Source organism: Podarcis bocagei (assembly GCF_964188305.1).
Source record: "Podarcis bocagei genome assembly, chromosome: 1".
Lineage (NCBI taxonomy): Eukaryota > Metazoa > Chordata > Lepidosauria > Squamata > Lacertidae > Podarcis > Podarcis bocagei.
The window spans coordinates 67792554-67808656 of NC_138125.1; the positions used below are offsets into that span (position 1 = coordinate 67792554).

At 41.9% G+C, this 16103-nt stretch overlaps 1 protein-coding gene across 5 annotated transcripts in view; it reads left to right on the plus strand.

The window, feature by feature from the left end:
- Positions 1-16103, plus strand: part of HIPK3 (homeodomain interacting protein kinase 3) — a 70012-nt gene that overhangs the window by 15294 nt on the left and 38615 nt on the right. For all 5 annotated transcript variants that reach the window (XM_081198151.1, XM_081198155.1, XM_081198153.1 and 2 more), the window contains exon 2: positions 12736-13837. In XM_081198151.1, the coding sequence (XP_081054277.1) occupies positions 12738-13837 (1100 nt within the window). In that variant the 5' untranslated portion in view covers positions 12736-12737. The remainder of the gene's footprint in view (positions 1-12735; positions 13838-16103) is intronic.

Consider the following 16103-nt stretch of genomic DNA (forward strand, 5'->3'; position numbering starts at 1 on the left):
CAGGTGCAGGTGGTCTTTCACATAACCCAGTCCCAAGCCACTTAGGGCTTTAAAGGCTAATACCAGCAGCTTAAATTGGTCCTGGAAACAAATAAGCAGCCAACATAACTGACACAGAATAAGTGTCACGTGGCTCAGGAGTTCTAGCTGCTGTCTTCTGCTCCAATTGTAATTTCAGTACCATCTTCCTGGGCAACCCTGTGTAAAGTGCATTTCAGTGAGTAAGCTTGGATGTAACTGGAGCATGTGCTGCTGAGGCAAGACCAGCTTTTTGTAGCTGGCGAACCAGCACAAGCTAATAAAAAACACTCCTGGGTGCCAACACCACTTCCATCTCCATGGTAACCACCACTGAGCAGAGGTGAACAGCACACCTGGCTCTTTGGGGGGAGTTTAGCCCCATCCAGAATAAGCAGATCTCCCCACTCATAACACTTCCATCTTCTCTGGGCTAAGCTTCAGCTTGTTTGCTCTCACCCACAAATTGCTCCCAAACACCTGCTTAGGGTTTCCACAACGTCCTTGGGATTAGAAGATGAAAACAAGTTCAAAGCTGCTTACTATCTGCATCTGGCATTTTAGTCCAAACCTTTGGATGATTTTACCCAGAAGTTTCACATAGATGTTAAAAAGCTTAGGGGACAAGAGGGGTGGAACAGAGGTCTCACAGCACCACCTTTGAATATCATAAGAAGAGACCTGCTGGGTTAGGTAAGGTAAGGTAAAGGACCCCTGGATGGTTAAGTCCAGTAAAAAAAAAAAAAAAGGCAGTCCACAGACAGCTTTCCGGATCATTTGGCCAACATAACTAAACTGTTTCTGGCGCAACGGAACACCTTGATGGAAGCCAGAGTGCGCAGAAACGCCATTTACCTTCCCACTGCAGCGGTACCTATTTATCTACTTGCTCTGGTATGCTTTTGAACTGCTAGGTTGGCGGAAGCTGGGATAGAGCAATAGGAGCTCACCCTGTCACACGGATTCGAACTGCCAACCTTCTGATCAGCAGGCCCAGGAGGCTCAGTGGTTTAGACCACAGTGCCACCTGCATCCTACTGGATTAGGTCAAGGGCTATATGGTCCAGCACCTTGTTGTCCGAGTGGCTGACCGGATGCCCATAGGAAGCCCAGAAGCAGGACCTGTTCTCCCTCCCTCCAGTGAGGACAAGGGAACACAGTGTTGTTGTGGCTTGAGTCCCAACAGAGAGAGAATTCAATTGGTCCATGATATAAAGAATTGCTGAGAGGTTCAGGAGAATATACTCTTTTGTCTCTTCTTGATTGTAATGGATCCGAATAATCAATATTCTCCAAGACTGCTGGAATTGATGAGCAGATGTCTAGTCTTGGACTTTGCTTTCAAATGGTACATTGGAAACTGGTTGATAATTTTCAAAGCCATAGAATCCAAATTTGGCTTTTTTAAAAAAGAGAAAAGGGGTCACTGTTGACTCCCTTCCAGTGATAAGGCGCTTCTCAAATCTTTCCCCACTTGTGTATGAAGTGACACATTTAGGGTGTGTTTTTGCCAGCTCTAAATATATGTGTGCTCCCTGCTTGGGAGAGTTTGCTTGTAGAGACCTAGGGATGGGGATTGAATTGTGAGTAATAGCAAGTACAATGCACATATGTCCAGATTAGGAACATCTTACAAGGCATCAACAAAAGACAAAATAAGGATAGTGATTTATTAGGGCCAAGTGCCAGAAATAGACACTATGCTTGGTAAATGGGGACAGTTAAAGATGGTTTTAAAGTAGCGGAAGGATTGTTAGAGAAAACTCACTTGGCTATGTTGCTTGTACAGCATCTGATTTCTATCCTGCCTGAATAATTCTAGCCTTGGGGGCAGAGTTCGGCATCAAGTCCTCTTCTTCTGGGTAGACTGCAGAGTGCTTGCCCTTGGATCAACTTGGAGGCTGCTGACCTGCATCTGTCAAGAGCCTCTTTGTCTAAAAATCAATGTCTGATTATGTTATTGTCAGAATCAGAGGTCTGCTCTCTTCACACATCATTTGGTATTATTTATTCATTTAAAAACAATTATATACAGCTTAATATTTCATGTATGTCTAAGACTTTCCAGTCCTTGATTAGTTTTAGTCCAGGGTATGTTGCTTCTCTTGTTGGGGAGTTCAGATTAGTACAGTAGAGGGTTAACAGTGCCTTTTGTTTTTAATCTACAAGGCTGGCTTAGTTTATTAGTGTTTTCTCAGGCTCCTTGTGCAACCTTCATATTGACTCACTGATGTACCAGTCTCTGCCTGCCTGCATGTATTGTATATTGCAGACTCTGTAGCCAAACTAGTTTGTGTGTAGAACAGAATATCGGAGGTTCTGTTTAACCAACATAGAGATTTTGTAAATATATACAGGTGGTGAGCATTTCATGTGGGGGTTCCATTCCGGGGCCCTGCGCAAGTTGGCAGAGCATGCATAAAGTCCCCTGTTCTGTTCTGTCCTTCCCCCGTCCCTGTTCCACCTCATTCCACCCCTGTTCTGCCCTTTTGCGGGTCCAAAAGGACCTGCACATCGGTGATCTCGCATCAATTGGACATGCCTAAGATGGTTGCCGCCTGTAATAGCATAAAACAGGGATGGTTCAGCTGTGACCCTTCATATGTTTTGGGGCTTCTAGCCTGGCCAACGGCCAGGGCTTGTGGGAGCTGCCGTGCAGCAACATCTCGACAGCCACAGGTTAGCCGCCCCTGGCAATAAAGCTTTACCAAGAAAAACACACACACCCTGTACTGATATCTAGACTTTAGCTGCATTTTCTTTCAAATGGGAGTCTCCCTCAATCACACGCAGCATGGGAAACAAGAGTCCCTTTGGATGCCTGCAGAAGGAGTTGGAATCTCGATGCCTGCTGTTTGTTTTTCTTAATTTCTCCTACCTTAACCACCTTTCTCCCAATTAAGATCACCTGGTATTGGAGCTTGGCTGAGAAAAAAAATCATCCTGGAACTGATAGGAATTGAGTGGTTTGAACATGCAGGGGGTCTTTAGAATCCTCTTTGCCATTACTCCATTTTTTTTGTTGCATACCTGTTTATTGCTATGCAACAACAACAGCAAAACAAGTGGGTTGTTCATCCCATTTGATTAAAGTTATAATTAATGCCATATTTATGTTGGCTAGTTTAATCAATGCTACAGTATGTATATAATAATTCTGTTTTTGCTAAATTCTTTTTGGAACAGATGGCCCTGAGAAATAACAAGGCCCATTAGACCCATATGTGCTTGATTTTAAAACAGGGTATTAGATCAGCTCTCATTATACATGACCACGCAGAATTTTATTTTTATTTTGACTAGTTTGAGGTGGGATACCTCAGCGAAAGAGCATATGTTTTGAGTGCAGCTCTTAAGTTTTAATCCTGCTGAACTCTGTTTATAAAGTATCTCCAAGTTTCAGAACTTGTAAATAACTCTCTTTGCTTGAATCACTGGATGAATACTGCAAGTTGGAAAAACCCCAAAACAATTCAGGATTAGATGGACTAATGATTGAATTGTGTATAAGGTAATACCCAACATTCTAAAATGTTCACAGTGAAATATTTTCGTACTAGGATCATGTCTGTCATCTTTTCTACTTCTATACCTACCAATCAAATTCAGATACACATGTAGCTTTCTATTTAAATCAACTTGGGACATACATATATATTGATTTTTATACCATCTTAGCTTTATCTCCAAAGCATCCTGGGAATTGTAGTTTGGTAAGAGTGTGAACAATTCTTTAGTTGAGATTCCTACATTGCAGGGGGTTGGACTAGATGACCCTTGGGGTCCCTTCCAACTCTACCATTCTGTGATTCTGTCATTCTAAGGTGATTTATAGAATTAAAGGGTTGTGTCTGAATAGGTTCTGCTCAGGGTAAACTCAATTTTCACCCAATTTGCACCAAAGCCAGAATGGGGACTCGCGCAGAGATGCAGGGGGCAGCCTCCCCTAGAGTGATTTATTATTTGCAATCTGAGCCCCATTCAGAGTAGACCCATTGAAATTAATGGACCTAAGTTGGTCATGGTCATTAACCTCACATTGTCTACTCTGAGTAGGTCTAGCACTGGAGACAACCCAATGATCCTGCTTGGCAGGGGGTTGGACTTGATGGCCCTTGTGGTCTCTTCCAACTCTATGATTCTATGATTCTCAAGATTTCTCTAGCCATATTTGCACAGTTAGAATGCCTGTGGTTCCCCAGAAAGAGTTACGGCAATAGGCCCATGTTGTAGATACGTTTTGTGTGTCCTTCAGTAAATTACTTTCTTATTATTACATAGCAGAAATGTATTTTAAGACAGATGTGTTAGTAATGGAACAGTGGCTTTCTCAGTTAGATAAAGTGTAAACTTGAGATGCGTTCTCTTATTTCAAGGATTAGATAAGAAAGCAATGAGACTATGAAATGATGTCTGAAATGATAAAACTATATGTAAGGAAGGTAAAAGGGACGTGGGTGGCACTGTGGGTTAAACCACAGGGCCTAGGGCTTGCCGATCAGAAGGTCGGCGGTTTGAATCCCTGCAACGGGGTGAGCTCCCGTTGTTCGGTCCCTGCTTCTGCCAACCTAGCAGTTCAAAAGCACGTGGTGCAAGTAGATAAATAGGTACCGCTCTGGCGGGAAGGTAAACGGCGTTTCCGTGCATTGTTCTGGTTCACCAGAAGCAGCTTAGTCATGCTGGCCACATGGCCCGGAAGCTGTACGCTGGCTCCCTCGGCCCATAAAGCGAGATGAGCGCTGCAACCCCAGAGTTGTCCGCGACTGGACCTAATGGTCAGGGGTCCCTTTACCTTTAAGGAAGGTAAAGTAGATGGGCACTTCTCAATGCTTGACAAATACTTACTGGTTTTTGTAAAAGAAAGCATACTGTTTTGCCTAGAATTGATTTTGGATGAAATCCAGCATTGCCTGTGGATGTGAAGAGATTACCCCTTCCTTTCCTCCCCACCCTCTGCAACCCCCAACCTTTCAGAGTAGATTAGGAGTGGGGTGGGTGGGAGGGTGTCTGGAGGGAGAGGAGAGAAAATAGATGCCTTGCTTGTGTAAGCCGAAGTCCATTGCACAAGTGGGGTTCCACAACTGGGTATCCCTCTCTTCCCCCCCATGTAATAAAATGTTAAATTAAAAGAGAAAAATCCAGACAGTCATAGGTTTTTGGGGGGAATGTTTGGATATTGATGATTTTCTTGGATGTTGATTAGAGGCAAATGGACATACAGGCCCCACCCTGTTTTCAGGCCACTTTCGGGGTGGTAGAGATGACCATGTGTGTGATAGCGTGGCAATTGGACATGTATAAAATGGTCGCTGCCTGTACTATATTTGACTTAAGATTCTGTTATTTAATTTTCCCTATAGTGGTGGTGGTGGTGTGAGATTCTGTCAGGAACCGGAGTCAGGAGTAAAACACCCAGAGAAGTTAACTCTTTATTAAAAGAAACAAAAACAGTGCAAGCCTAGTGATCAAGCAACTCTTCCTAGTAGGTCTTGCCCCAGTGAGGCAGTTGTGAGGTCCGAAGGTCCTCTCCTTCCCACTGTTCTTTAAGGCACCTCTCCTGGTTTCTTCTCTGGGAGCCTAAGACTCTGTCATCTTGTCTCTCTTTGCTCCTTCCTTTTCATTTCTCTCTGCATTCTGGGAGACCATGGCGGAAGGGGAGACTCCCTGGATTCTTCAGCCTGCCTGATCTCTGCCTCCCCCCTCCCTTCTGCCTCTGATTTTGGGTTGCTCTCTGCCCCAGCCTCTTCTTGCTCACTAAACCCTGTTGCCTTTTCAGCTTCTGACGCCTCCTCCTCCTCCCAGTTTGCTCCCTCTTCTGCCTCTGACCACTCATCATTGTCCTACTACCAATCCCCTGGCTGTAAGCTGTCTTCCCCTGAGAGTTCCCATGGGGATTCCCCAGCTAGTGCCTCCCACCATCCTCTGCATCCTGCCAGTCCATGACGTCCTGTGACAGAGTTACCACCAATTTCTTCCTAGAGTTGCTTTTTGAGGACTTGGGAGTGTTTTATATAACAAGCTCAGTGGGCAGAGCATGAGACTCTCAATCTTAGAGTCTTAGAACTTGGGGGAAAAGATTCCTTCATGGCAGAGAGTTGGACTAGATGACCCTCGTGGTCCCTTCTAACTCTTACGATTGTATGACTAAAGTGGTTGCAGAATTAGTTTTCCAACAGAGGTGCAGTGTGTTGGGTTGGTTACACAGAGACTAGGGGATGCTTTCAAGTGTCATCACTTTTCTAACTTAAGAAAAAACTAGTTTTGGCTAATAATTTCTGGAAAGATGACTCTTTCAGTTCTGTTTTTAGTGGCGATCATATGATTTGTATATTAGCATTAGTGGTATATATTCATGTCTATATGTATGCAGAAGTGCCAGGTGCAACTCCTTAGGAAATGGAGGGTTTTTTCTTTTGGTAAATAAACTAGAAAGCCAAAGTGCCTTTTATTCATGGAATTCAGACTGTTGCAATTAACTTCTTAGTCTGGCAGTTTCAATAGTTTCCCATTTAACACAAATGAAAATATTTTTATTCTTCTTCCACCTTTTCCCCTGCGCCACAACATATAGTAGCAGTTTCTATTTGATTGAAATTGGATCCCGCCCCCCTCATTCTGTCCAGGAGCTGTGGAGCATCTGTAGGCCCTGGATTATGGGAGGGGTATAAACATAAATAACAAATCCAGTTTGAGATTACCGTATTATTCGCCCCATAGGATGTACTTTCCCCCCTCCAAAAATGAAGGGGAAATGTGTGTGCGTCCTATGGGGCGAATGCAGGGGGGAGGCAGGCAGGAAAAGCTCCCAAAAGGCGGGCTGGAGAGGTGGTGCGCGGCTAAAGAGGCTGCTGCCATAGCTGCGCGGCACCTCTCCAGCCCGGAGAGTGTGTGCGGGGCTAAGGAATAGCCCCGTGACCCTCTCCCAGCTGGAGAGGTGACGCGCGGCTTTGGAAGCAGCCTCTTCTGTTCCTCCTCCAGCTTCGCTTGAAGGACGCTGCACAGTTCTCCCTCTCCGTGCCGCGCCTCTCCTTCGCAGGAGAGGTGTTGTTCAGAGAGGGAGAACTGCACAGCGCCCCTTCAGCCACGCGCCTGCCTAGAAGCTGGAGGAGGAACAGAAGGGTCTCCTTCTATTCCTCCTCCCGCTTCCCAGCGAGGCGCCTGTCCTGCGAAGCGGGAGGAGGAACAGAAGGGTCTCCAGCTTCGTTTGAAGGGCGCTGCGCAGTTCTCCCTCCGCGCAGCGCCTCTACTTCGCAGGCTTCCCACAGCTTGCGGAGAGCTGCCTGTTCTGGGGGCTGGGGTCGGGCGAAGCTCGGGCTTCCCCCGACCCAGCTCCGCGCCTGGGGGGGGAAATAATTCCCCCCTTTATTTCCCCCCCAAAAAACTAGGTGCGTCCTATGGGCTGGTGCGTCCTATGGGGCGAAAAATACGGTACTTTACATATCATTTAAGAATGATTGTTTAAATATCTTTTGTCCTTGATGTGGAGATACAATATAGCTTGTCAGCAAATGGATAGTAGCTATTTAAAGAGAAGAAAGTCATAGGATAAATTGTACTGGTTCAGGTGATTGGGAATACAAAGCAGGCTAATGAAAGCTTTCACTTCAGAATAGAATGAATCATATTTTGTATGAACTTGTGGATTGTTATTTACTAAAGTTATTTAAAATATGCAAGGATTAAACTGCTTCAGATCATGGTTTAATAATGTAACTTTAGGGGGGAAAGGCATTTATGGGAGTGTGAGAGAGGTCTAGAAATTAATGCATGGTGTGGAAAAAGTAGAAATAATTTTCTTCTACTCTCAGAAGATGAGAACTTGGAGTTTTACAATTAAATTGATTTAGAAGTAGATTCGCAATCGGCAAAAAAGTACTTCACTCAACACATAATTGGCATGTGGAATTTGCTGTCATTGCCACTGATTACATGATACATTGCATGTAATTTGTTCCATATTATTTTATACTGATGCAGCAAAGAAACAAGAAGCAGAGAAAGAAATCTGTATGTACGCTGTAGAATATTGGGACAGTCAGTTCAGTGCATGCATGAACATTATCAGCTATTTGTCCAAAGATTCTTGCAAATGTATTCTTCAATATTTGTCAATATGAATTATGATGCAAGGCTTTTTCTGTGAATTGTGGTAGATGGGTTACTTGACTGTTGGAGACAGTGGGGCTTTGAACTCAGCTTTTGTCTTTTTCTTCAATTTGCATTTTATTATATTATTATTACTTTGCATTTTATTTTAAGCCTTGAATTATAGACAAGTAGCTCCCTTAGCTCTTTCTCAATCATCCCCTCCTTTCATAAAAACACACTCACCAGCTAAGCTAAGGACAGCTGTAGCCCTGCTGGAAATGGGGAGCAGTCTGCTGGGCTACAGCCTTGGTAGGGTGGAGACTGCTCTTCCTGGCTTTTGTGAACACAAGAAGTTCCACTAGTGGTGGAGCTGTACAGACTAGAGGGAAGAAACCTGCTTTTCACCAATCTGCTACAAGAGTCTTCTCTTGAGCCACTTTATGCTTGACTTGTGAGCTTGCAAAGGCAGTGGGAAAGGCTTTGTTTGTTCCTATGTCCTAGGGCTGATTTGCTCAGTTGCAGCCAGTTTTTCCACTCTGCTTTTTGCACATCTGATGTGAGAGGGGATGTCAGCTGATGGGCAGCTGATCCATGGTTTGGTGGGAATGGCTTGGTGGGCCAAGGTTGGGCCCCAGGGTAAAAGTTCTTTACCTCTGTCTTAGAGACTCGGGAGTAAAGAATGTTTCTTAATCGTATACTTAATGGTGTACTGCAATGCTATATGCATTTCCTATTTATTTAGGTAACTAAGCTTTGAAATATCATTTAAAAGAGCATTTAAAGAATAATGGACAATCAGTAATGGAAAGAGAGGAATAAATTTGTTACTGATAAAGAAATAGTAATGTTTTGATTTGTTGCTAAGTATTTAGTGGTTGTTGTGTTTATCTGCCTTCATTGCAATTTTTGTATGTAATAAACTCTGCTTACAAACATAATTTGGGACCTGTTGTGTTTACAAAATATGGCAATTAATTTTCAAGCTGTGGTTTGTTTTGAGATTTATTTATTTTAAAATCTATAAAGGTACAATGCTTTAAATTTATTTTATCTCTAGAAGAATGATTACTTTAAAACCTACACTGGTCAACCATGTATGAGAGTATGCTGGGAGCTCTCTGGTAGTACTTCAGCAGCCGAGAAAGATCTCTATCTCTTTGGTAGAATGTGATGGAAGTATAGCATTTCTTAAATGTGTGTTATTAACAACAAAAATTGTCTGTGGGATGCTGAGGTAGAGGAGAGTGAAAGGTGATTGGTTAGGGGTTTTTTCCCTTGATGTAGTAAGGCTTGTTTTGAAATAGGTGGGGAACCTCTGCCTTCATATTATTTATAATTTATAATTTCACTTTTCTTTCTTGTTGAAATTGTCTGCATTTGCATCCTCAGTATTTCACCTTTAAGAAAGTACCATTCATCTTGGACTCCCTTCTCTTTGAGTATTTCTGCCCATGGGATCTCACCCATTCCGCTTTTTGAAATCAGCCTTCTTAAAGTCTAGAGTGGATGTCTGATTATACTCAATTTTCCCTTGCCTGTGTATAATAAAACCCAAGAGGCCATGATCACTTCCTCCCAAGTTTCCCAGTACTTCCCCTTCGTCAATCAATTCCTCCCTGTTGGTGAGGGCCAGGTCCAACATAGACGAGCCCCTTGTTGCTTCTTCCACCTTCTGGAAAATGAAATTGTCAGTGAGGCAATTGAGGATTTTGTTGGGCCTTACAATCTTGGCAGAGTTTGAGTTCCAACAGATATCAGTGTAGTTTCCCATGACTACTATATTTCTCCCTTTTGAAAGTTTGGTAATCCTACCTGTTTGCTATCTTGTTTCAGACCAGTGTTATAGTACTATTTAAGTACTTTTAATAATATACAAATTGCCTGAGTACCTCTGTTACTTTCTTGCTTTTAAGTTTGACAGGGCTTGCAATTGAAGGTCATATCAAGGCTCATTCCATTCGGGGCAGAGCAGCTTTGGCAGCTATCCTCAGATCTGTCAATGTCCAAGAGATTAGCAGGCCAGCCATATGGTTAAGCAGGTTCACATTTACAAAGAATTATTACTTAGTTACCATTCAGACAAAACCTTTGCTTAGGTGCTGCAGAATTGCTTTACTTGAGAAGGGTGTCTGGATTCAAATTTTCATCCCTTCCATGTGTAATATATTTTTGTGTGCCTACAAGTTGTGGATACTTCTGGTGTTAGCTTCACTTGGAATTTTGAAAACATGATCGCTGCTGTCATGCATCTGAGTTGAGGAAGCAAGTTGAAAGAAGAAACTAACTTTAACCATTGAGAGGTTCCCAAATGGCAACGTGCTTTACAGTAATGAATTGCCTTGTGCAGTAGATGCTTCTACTATATTGCTAAAAGAGGACCTTTAAAAACAAAACAGGAGAATTCCAGTTTAAATCTCTTCTTGCCTGTGAATGTAGCTTCACTTCTCTGTGTTATGGAAAATAGTAATATTGGACTTCCATTTTTTTTGCTCACAAATGTGCTGCTGTCTGTAATGAGTGACGAACCTTAAAACAGCAGATATGGGTAGATTGTTTCAGCAATTTCATTGTACTACCCCCCCTTCTCAAGTTTGGGAGAAACACTGTGGAAAAGTCATGTTTTTGAGGCACCTGGTGCACAGTGGCCTTGAAAACAGCCAAACCAGCAAATTCCTCACACCAGGTCCTGGACACCACAATCTGACAAAACATTATGGACCATTGTTTGTAAAGAATACTGAGATAATGTTGAGCACAGTTAAGAAAAAGGTATATAAATACTACATTCCTGAATGGTTGCTTGCTCCCAATGTCTTTGTAGTTAATCAATTGTGGTTATTTCAAACAAAATTTCTTACTAGTACAGGGAAGTGAGCAAAAATGAGCATACACACGCATTGAACCCTCAAGGCTGGTCAGAAGAGCGTTTTATAAACTCACTGAATGAGCACCACACAAGGTTTTATTCTCGAGGTATATATGTAACGAATATCATCCTACTCACCATTCTTCCAAGCCAGGGGTATCCAATGTGATGTCATCTAGGCATAGCTGAGCTCCAGCTCTCATCATTCCCAGCTACCATGACTAATGATCAGGGATAATGGGAGTTGTAGAACAATAAAATCTGGAAGGCACAATGTTGGTTGCTTCTGTTTCAGATTCAGAACTGTCTGTATAAGGTTTCGAAATGGTGACCTATCTAGGTAGTTGTAGCCACTCCTAGACCGTGTCCCCATCTCCCAACCTGCAATATGATCCTGTGTTCAATTTTGTTTTAAAAGCCAGCAACACAACAAGGCGAATTAACCAGGTTGCACTTGCCATCTCTCTTACAAGTCATCGGCCAGAATGATCAAAGTTATTTCAGTGCTGTAATTAAGCCTGAAGCCTGAATGAAATGAATCAAGATCATCTGTTTCCAAGCATGTTTGAAGTAGCCTGGCCACCACCTTCTCAAGCATATTGCCTGCAAAGATGATTGAGTGGTAGTTGTTCAAGACAATGTGGGCTTGTTGAAGTGGGGCTGCGCCACTGTATCCTTCAAGGCAGCTGGTACTATACCATCTTGCAAGGAGCATTAACCACTAGACCCTAGACCCATCCAGTTAATCACTTCCAACTAGTTTTTAATAGCCAAGGTTGACAAGGGTCAAGGTGGCTGACCAGAGCCCCTCAAGTGACTTGTTTGAGACCTGAGGCCTCAACTGAATCTAACTCCCAATAATTATATCAGGCAGTACTCAGGACACACAGACACTGTTAAGTACGTAAGAGTCAGGAATAAGTGCATGCTGGCATTGAATATATAAAAGTATAAAGTATAAATGAAAATAGTTTATATTTTGTTAAATAACCTGCAGGGACACACATGTTTTACAGTATGCTGTTTATAAAGTAATGTGTTATATGCATCCATCAGTATACAATTTGAAAAAGCAAATTCATATATGGACAAGATGCTGGTTTACGAATACCTAATGTACCGTAGTAGGAATTAATGGAGATTCCTATATACTGATATATTTCTATATATAATTAACCTACTATAAGGGCTGACCCTTTAAAAATAAAATTGTAGTTTGCTTCCCTTTATTAAATAAACTCAGAAAGCTGTTTGGTTATTCAGTGAAAAATCAGAATTATTATAATTTGAATATAGTGTTGCACTTCTGAACAGGCTTAGCATGCTTTAAACTGTGCTATGTTAAGCTTCTAGTTGGAGAATAGTAGCTTACAAGCAAGTGAACATTTTAGACCCCCAATCCCCTCATGCTTTAAGAATTCAGTTCAAGATTCTAAGGTGGATGAGTGTATAATGAAGACTGCATTTCCTTGGAGTAGCAATGGTTGTACAGTTTTAGTGCTTAAGATGACTCTAAAACAACATACAGTACTGTATAGCAATAGTGCAAACGGATAGTTTCTGGCAGTGATGTATTGTTGATGTAGCAACTCAAGTATTTAAATCCAAGTGTACAAAAGGACTTGCAATTTTTTTGTGTGTAGTATGAGCAAACTCCAAGCAAGCACAGAAAAGTTTTAACATTTTCATGGATTTATAATTAAATTACTAGGAAACAACTGCCAAAGTTTACTGACTCTTTATCTTTTTTCCTCTTCTTTCAGGTATGGCCTCACAAGTCTTGGTCTATCCACCATATGTTTATCAAACTCAGTCAAGTGCCTTTTGTAGTGTGAAGAAACTAAAAGTGGAGCCAAGTAGTTGTGTGTACCATGAACGAATCTACCCACGGATCTATGTGAATGATAATTTTTTTGGAATTGCTCAGCCTCCCAGCAGTGTTGGTACTTTCTTGCAGGCTAGAAACCTATTTGACAGACCTCAAAGAGAGACCTTTTTGTTGCAGACCAGTGCTGTTGCTTTAAAAAATATTGCAGGTGCTACAGAGATATTAGCAGTGCAGGCACAGCAACCTCAAGTGGAAGCACCTTGGACTGAGATACAGGAAAGTGGGTTAAACGTCTTGGACCGCCCCCAGCGATGTGGACTGAAGCGTAAGAGTGAAGAGTTGGAGAATCAGAGTGGCGCAATGCAGATTGTTGATGAACTGCCTATATTGCCTGCAATGTTGCAAACAAACTTGGGAAACCCAGTGACGGTTGTGACAGCTACTGCAACTTCAAAACCAAGTGGTACCAATGGAGATGGAGATTATCAGCTAGTGCATCACGAGGTGTTATGCTCTGTGAAAAATACTTACGAGGTTCTTGATTTCCTTGGGCGAGGGACTTTTGGACAAGTAGTAAAGTGCTGGAAAAGAGGGACAAATGAAATAGTGGCAATCAAAATTCTAAAGAATCATCCATCTTATGCACGCCAAGGACAAATAGAAGTGAGCATATTAGCAAGACTGAGTACTGAGAATGCTGATGAGTTTAACTTCGTGAGAGCGTATGAGTGCTTTCAGCATCGAAACCATACTTGCTTAGTTTTTGAGATGTTGGAACAGAATTTATATGACTTTCTGAAACAAAATAAATTTAGTCCTCTTCAGCTAAAAGTAATACGGCCCATTCTGCAACAGGTGGCCACTGCACTGAAAAAACTAAAAAGTCTTGGTTTAATACACGCTGACCTCAAACCAGAAAACATTATGTTGGTGGATCCTGCCCGGCAGCCGTACAGAGTTAAGGTAATAGACTTCGGATCTGCTAGCCATGTATCAAAGACTGTCTGCTCAACATATTTGCAGTCTCGGTACTACAGGTATGTAACTTTCTGTATTTAATCATTTTTCTGCCCTCTGATTGGTATTTTTAAAGCTTTGACTTTGCTCCAGTGTCTGCAGTATACTAAATTGCATGCTAAGCATGTTGACTTGGATAAGTCTTGAATTGAATTCTATTTTTCATTTCTCCCTAGAATATTTACCCCATTAAACAGAGTGTAAATATTTTTGTTTTGGTTCTGCACAGAAGTCCTCATAAGCATAACTTCAGTTTAAGTGTCATGTGTAAAACTGGACTATCTGACTTTAAAGTGGATTATGAGGTAATTGTCCAGAAGAGGTTATGCTATTTTTGAATTCTGCTTTGTAAAGCACAATTCAGAATATGTCCTTTGTGTGCGCAAGATGGCCTGGGAGAGAGAGAAAAGTTGATATAAACCTGATTTTATCATATAGTCACCTTATAGCTAAATCTTTGGTTGAAGGGATATGAATTCAGCAAACATACATGTTACCTCTTGAAATTTGAGAGTACCTTTTATTTTGTGTAGTAACTATTATGCAGATATTGTGGGTGATATCCAGTGGTGCCTTCCTGCAGCCAAACCAACTCCTGCAGCCAAACCAATGCCAAACTTTTTGCCCTACATTCCTTTGGACCACATCAGCGAGACTGAGAGAGGGCTCTTGTCATCTGGGCAACCCAGGACCGTCATACACATTGCTCAGGCTTGTGCCCCAGGGTGGTCACTTCGGTGCTGCTAATGCAGCGGTTTGACTTAACCCACAGAGGCGCACTCCATTGTCTCTTGAGACAGATGGATGCCAACAAGTGTCAAAGGTTAGTCACAACTCAGTGTAGACCAGGTGTAGGCAAACTTGGCCCTCCAGATGTTTTGGGACTACAACTCCCATCATCCCTAGCTAACAGGATCAGTGGTCAGGGATGATGGGAGTTGTAGTCCCAAAACATCTGGAGGGCCAAGTTTGCCTATGTCTGGAAATCAATGGGCTAACCTTGGGTTTTTTAAAATACTGCAGGTTGGCCTTAATTACTATGGGTTGGATCCAGATTTGTTGGAAGCAAAACTTTGTTTAACTGGTCACTTCCGTAGGTGGAAGGAGGGAGGATGTGAGTTTTGCAGATTCCTCGATCACTGTAACTTCCCCAAATAGGAGGATTGTGGGGGGAGTGCCTGCTGGAGCTGTTGTGGGAGGTAGTACTGGGGCCTGAAACAGAACAGGATCCTGAGCCATTCCACAAACTTCAGGTGCTCTTTTGTTCTCAGAAGGACAAGTCTGGATCTAATCTTAAAGGTATTAATGAATTTAAATTCCTGTGGAATAAAGTCTACATGCTGGCTAAAGCTGGCAGAGTTGCTAAAAATAGAAAGGTGTGGAAATATTTTTACAGATATTAGTGATTGACTATTATTGATAGCAACTGTTGAAATGGCTGATATAAGGAATGGTGGAAATGTGCCTGCTTCAGCTCCACTTCTGAAAAAAAAGCAGGTCTGCTTTAGAGTATTAGGATACCGGTGTGTTTTACTTTGAGGTCCTCTTGAGAAGGGAAAATTGAAGAGAGACAGAAAGAATATGAATTTTTCATTTTTCATTTCACTTTTCATTAATACACAAGGCGGTTTACGAACAGAAGAAACAACAAAATATACAACACACATTATAAGATGAACCCTGATTTAAAAGAAATAATGCATGAAGTGTTGAAAACACAGCTCTGTTAGATTCCTCATCAGCAGACCTAATGTACCTGGAGTTGACTATGGAGAGATTTTTTTCAGTCGTAGCACAATCTTTATAGAATCATCCCTACTCTGCACTAAGGCAAATGGCAACACTGGCGTTTCAGTGATTGCTAAATCTCATTAACATTTTTTCCATGGCTGTTAGTATCAAATGGTTGAATTCATCTGTTTTATTTCTGCTCTGGCCTGTTGACTAGTGTGTTATATTCTATTGTAATTTTAACGTATTTATTCTATACTGCTTTTTCACTTCAAATGAAAGGCAGTGGATACATATTTTAAATAAAAACAGTAACTGCTGTATAACAATATGGAATAAAACATTTCAATTGCTCAAAAGTGCTATATGAAGGATGACTAGATATCTCTGAATGTAAAGTGGGGTACTTGAAAATTGAGGAAGTTCATGAACTTGAATATCTAAATAATGCTGACAGAAAATATTTTAGTTATCTCTCTTCAGTCTTGCTATCAGCTTCGTGAAGCAGGTACATATGAAATCTATAGCTAGCAAGGAGCCTAGTGGAGCCGTGCT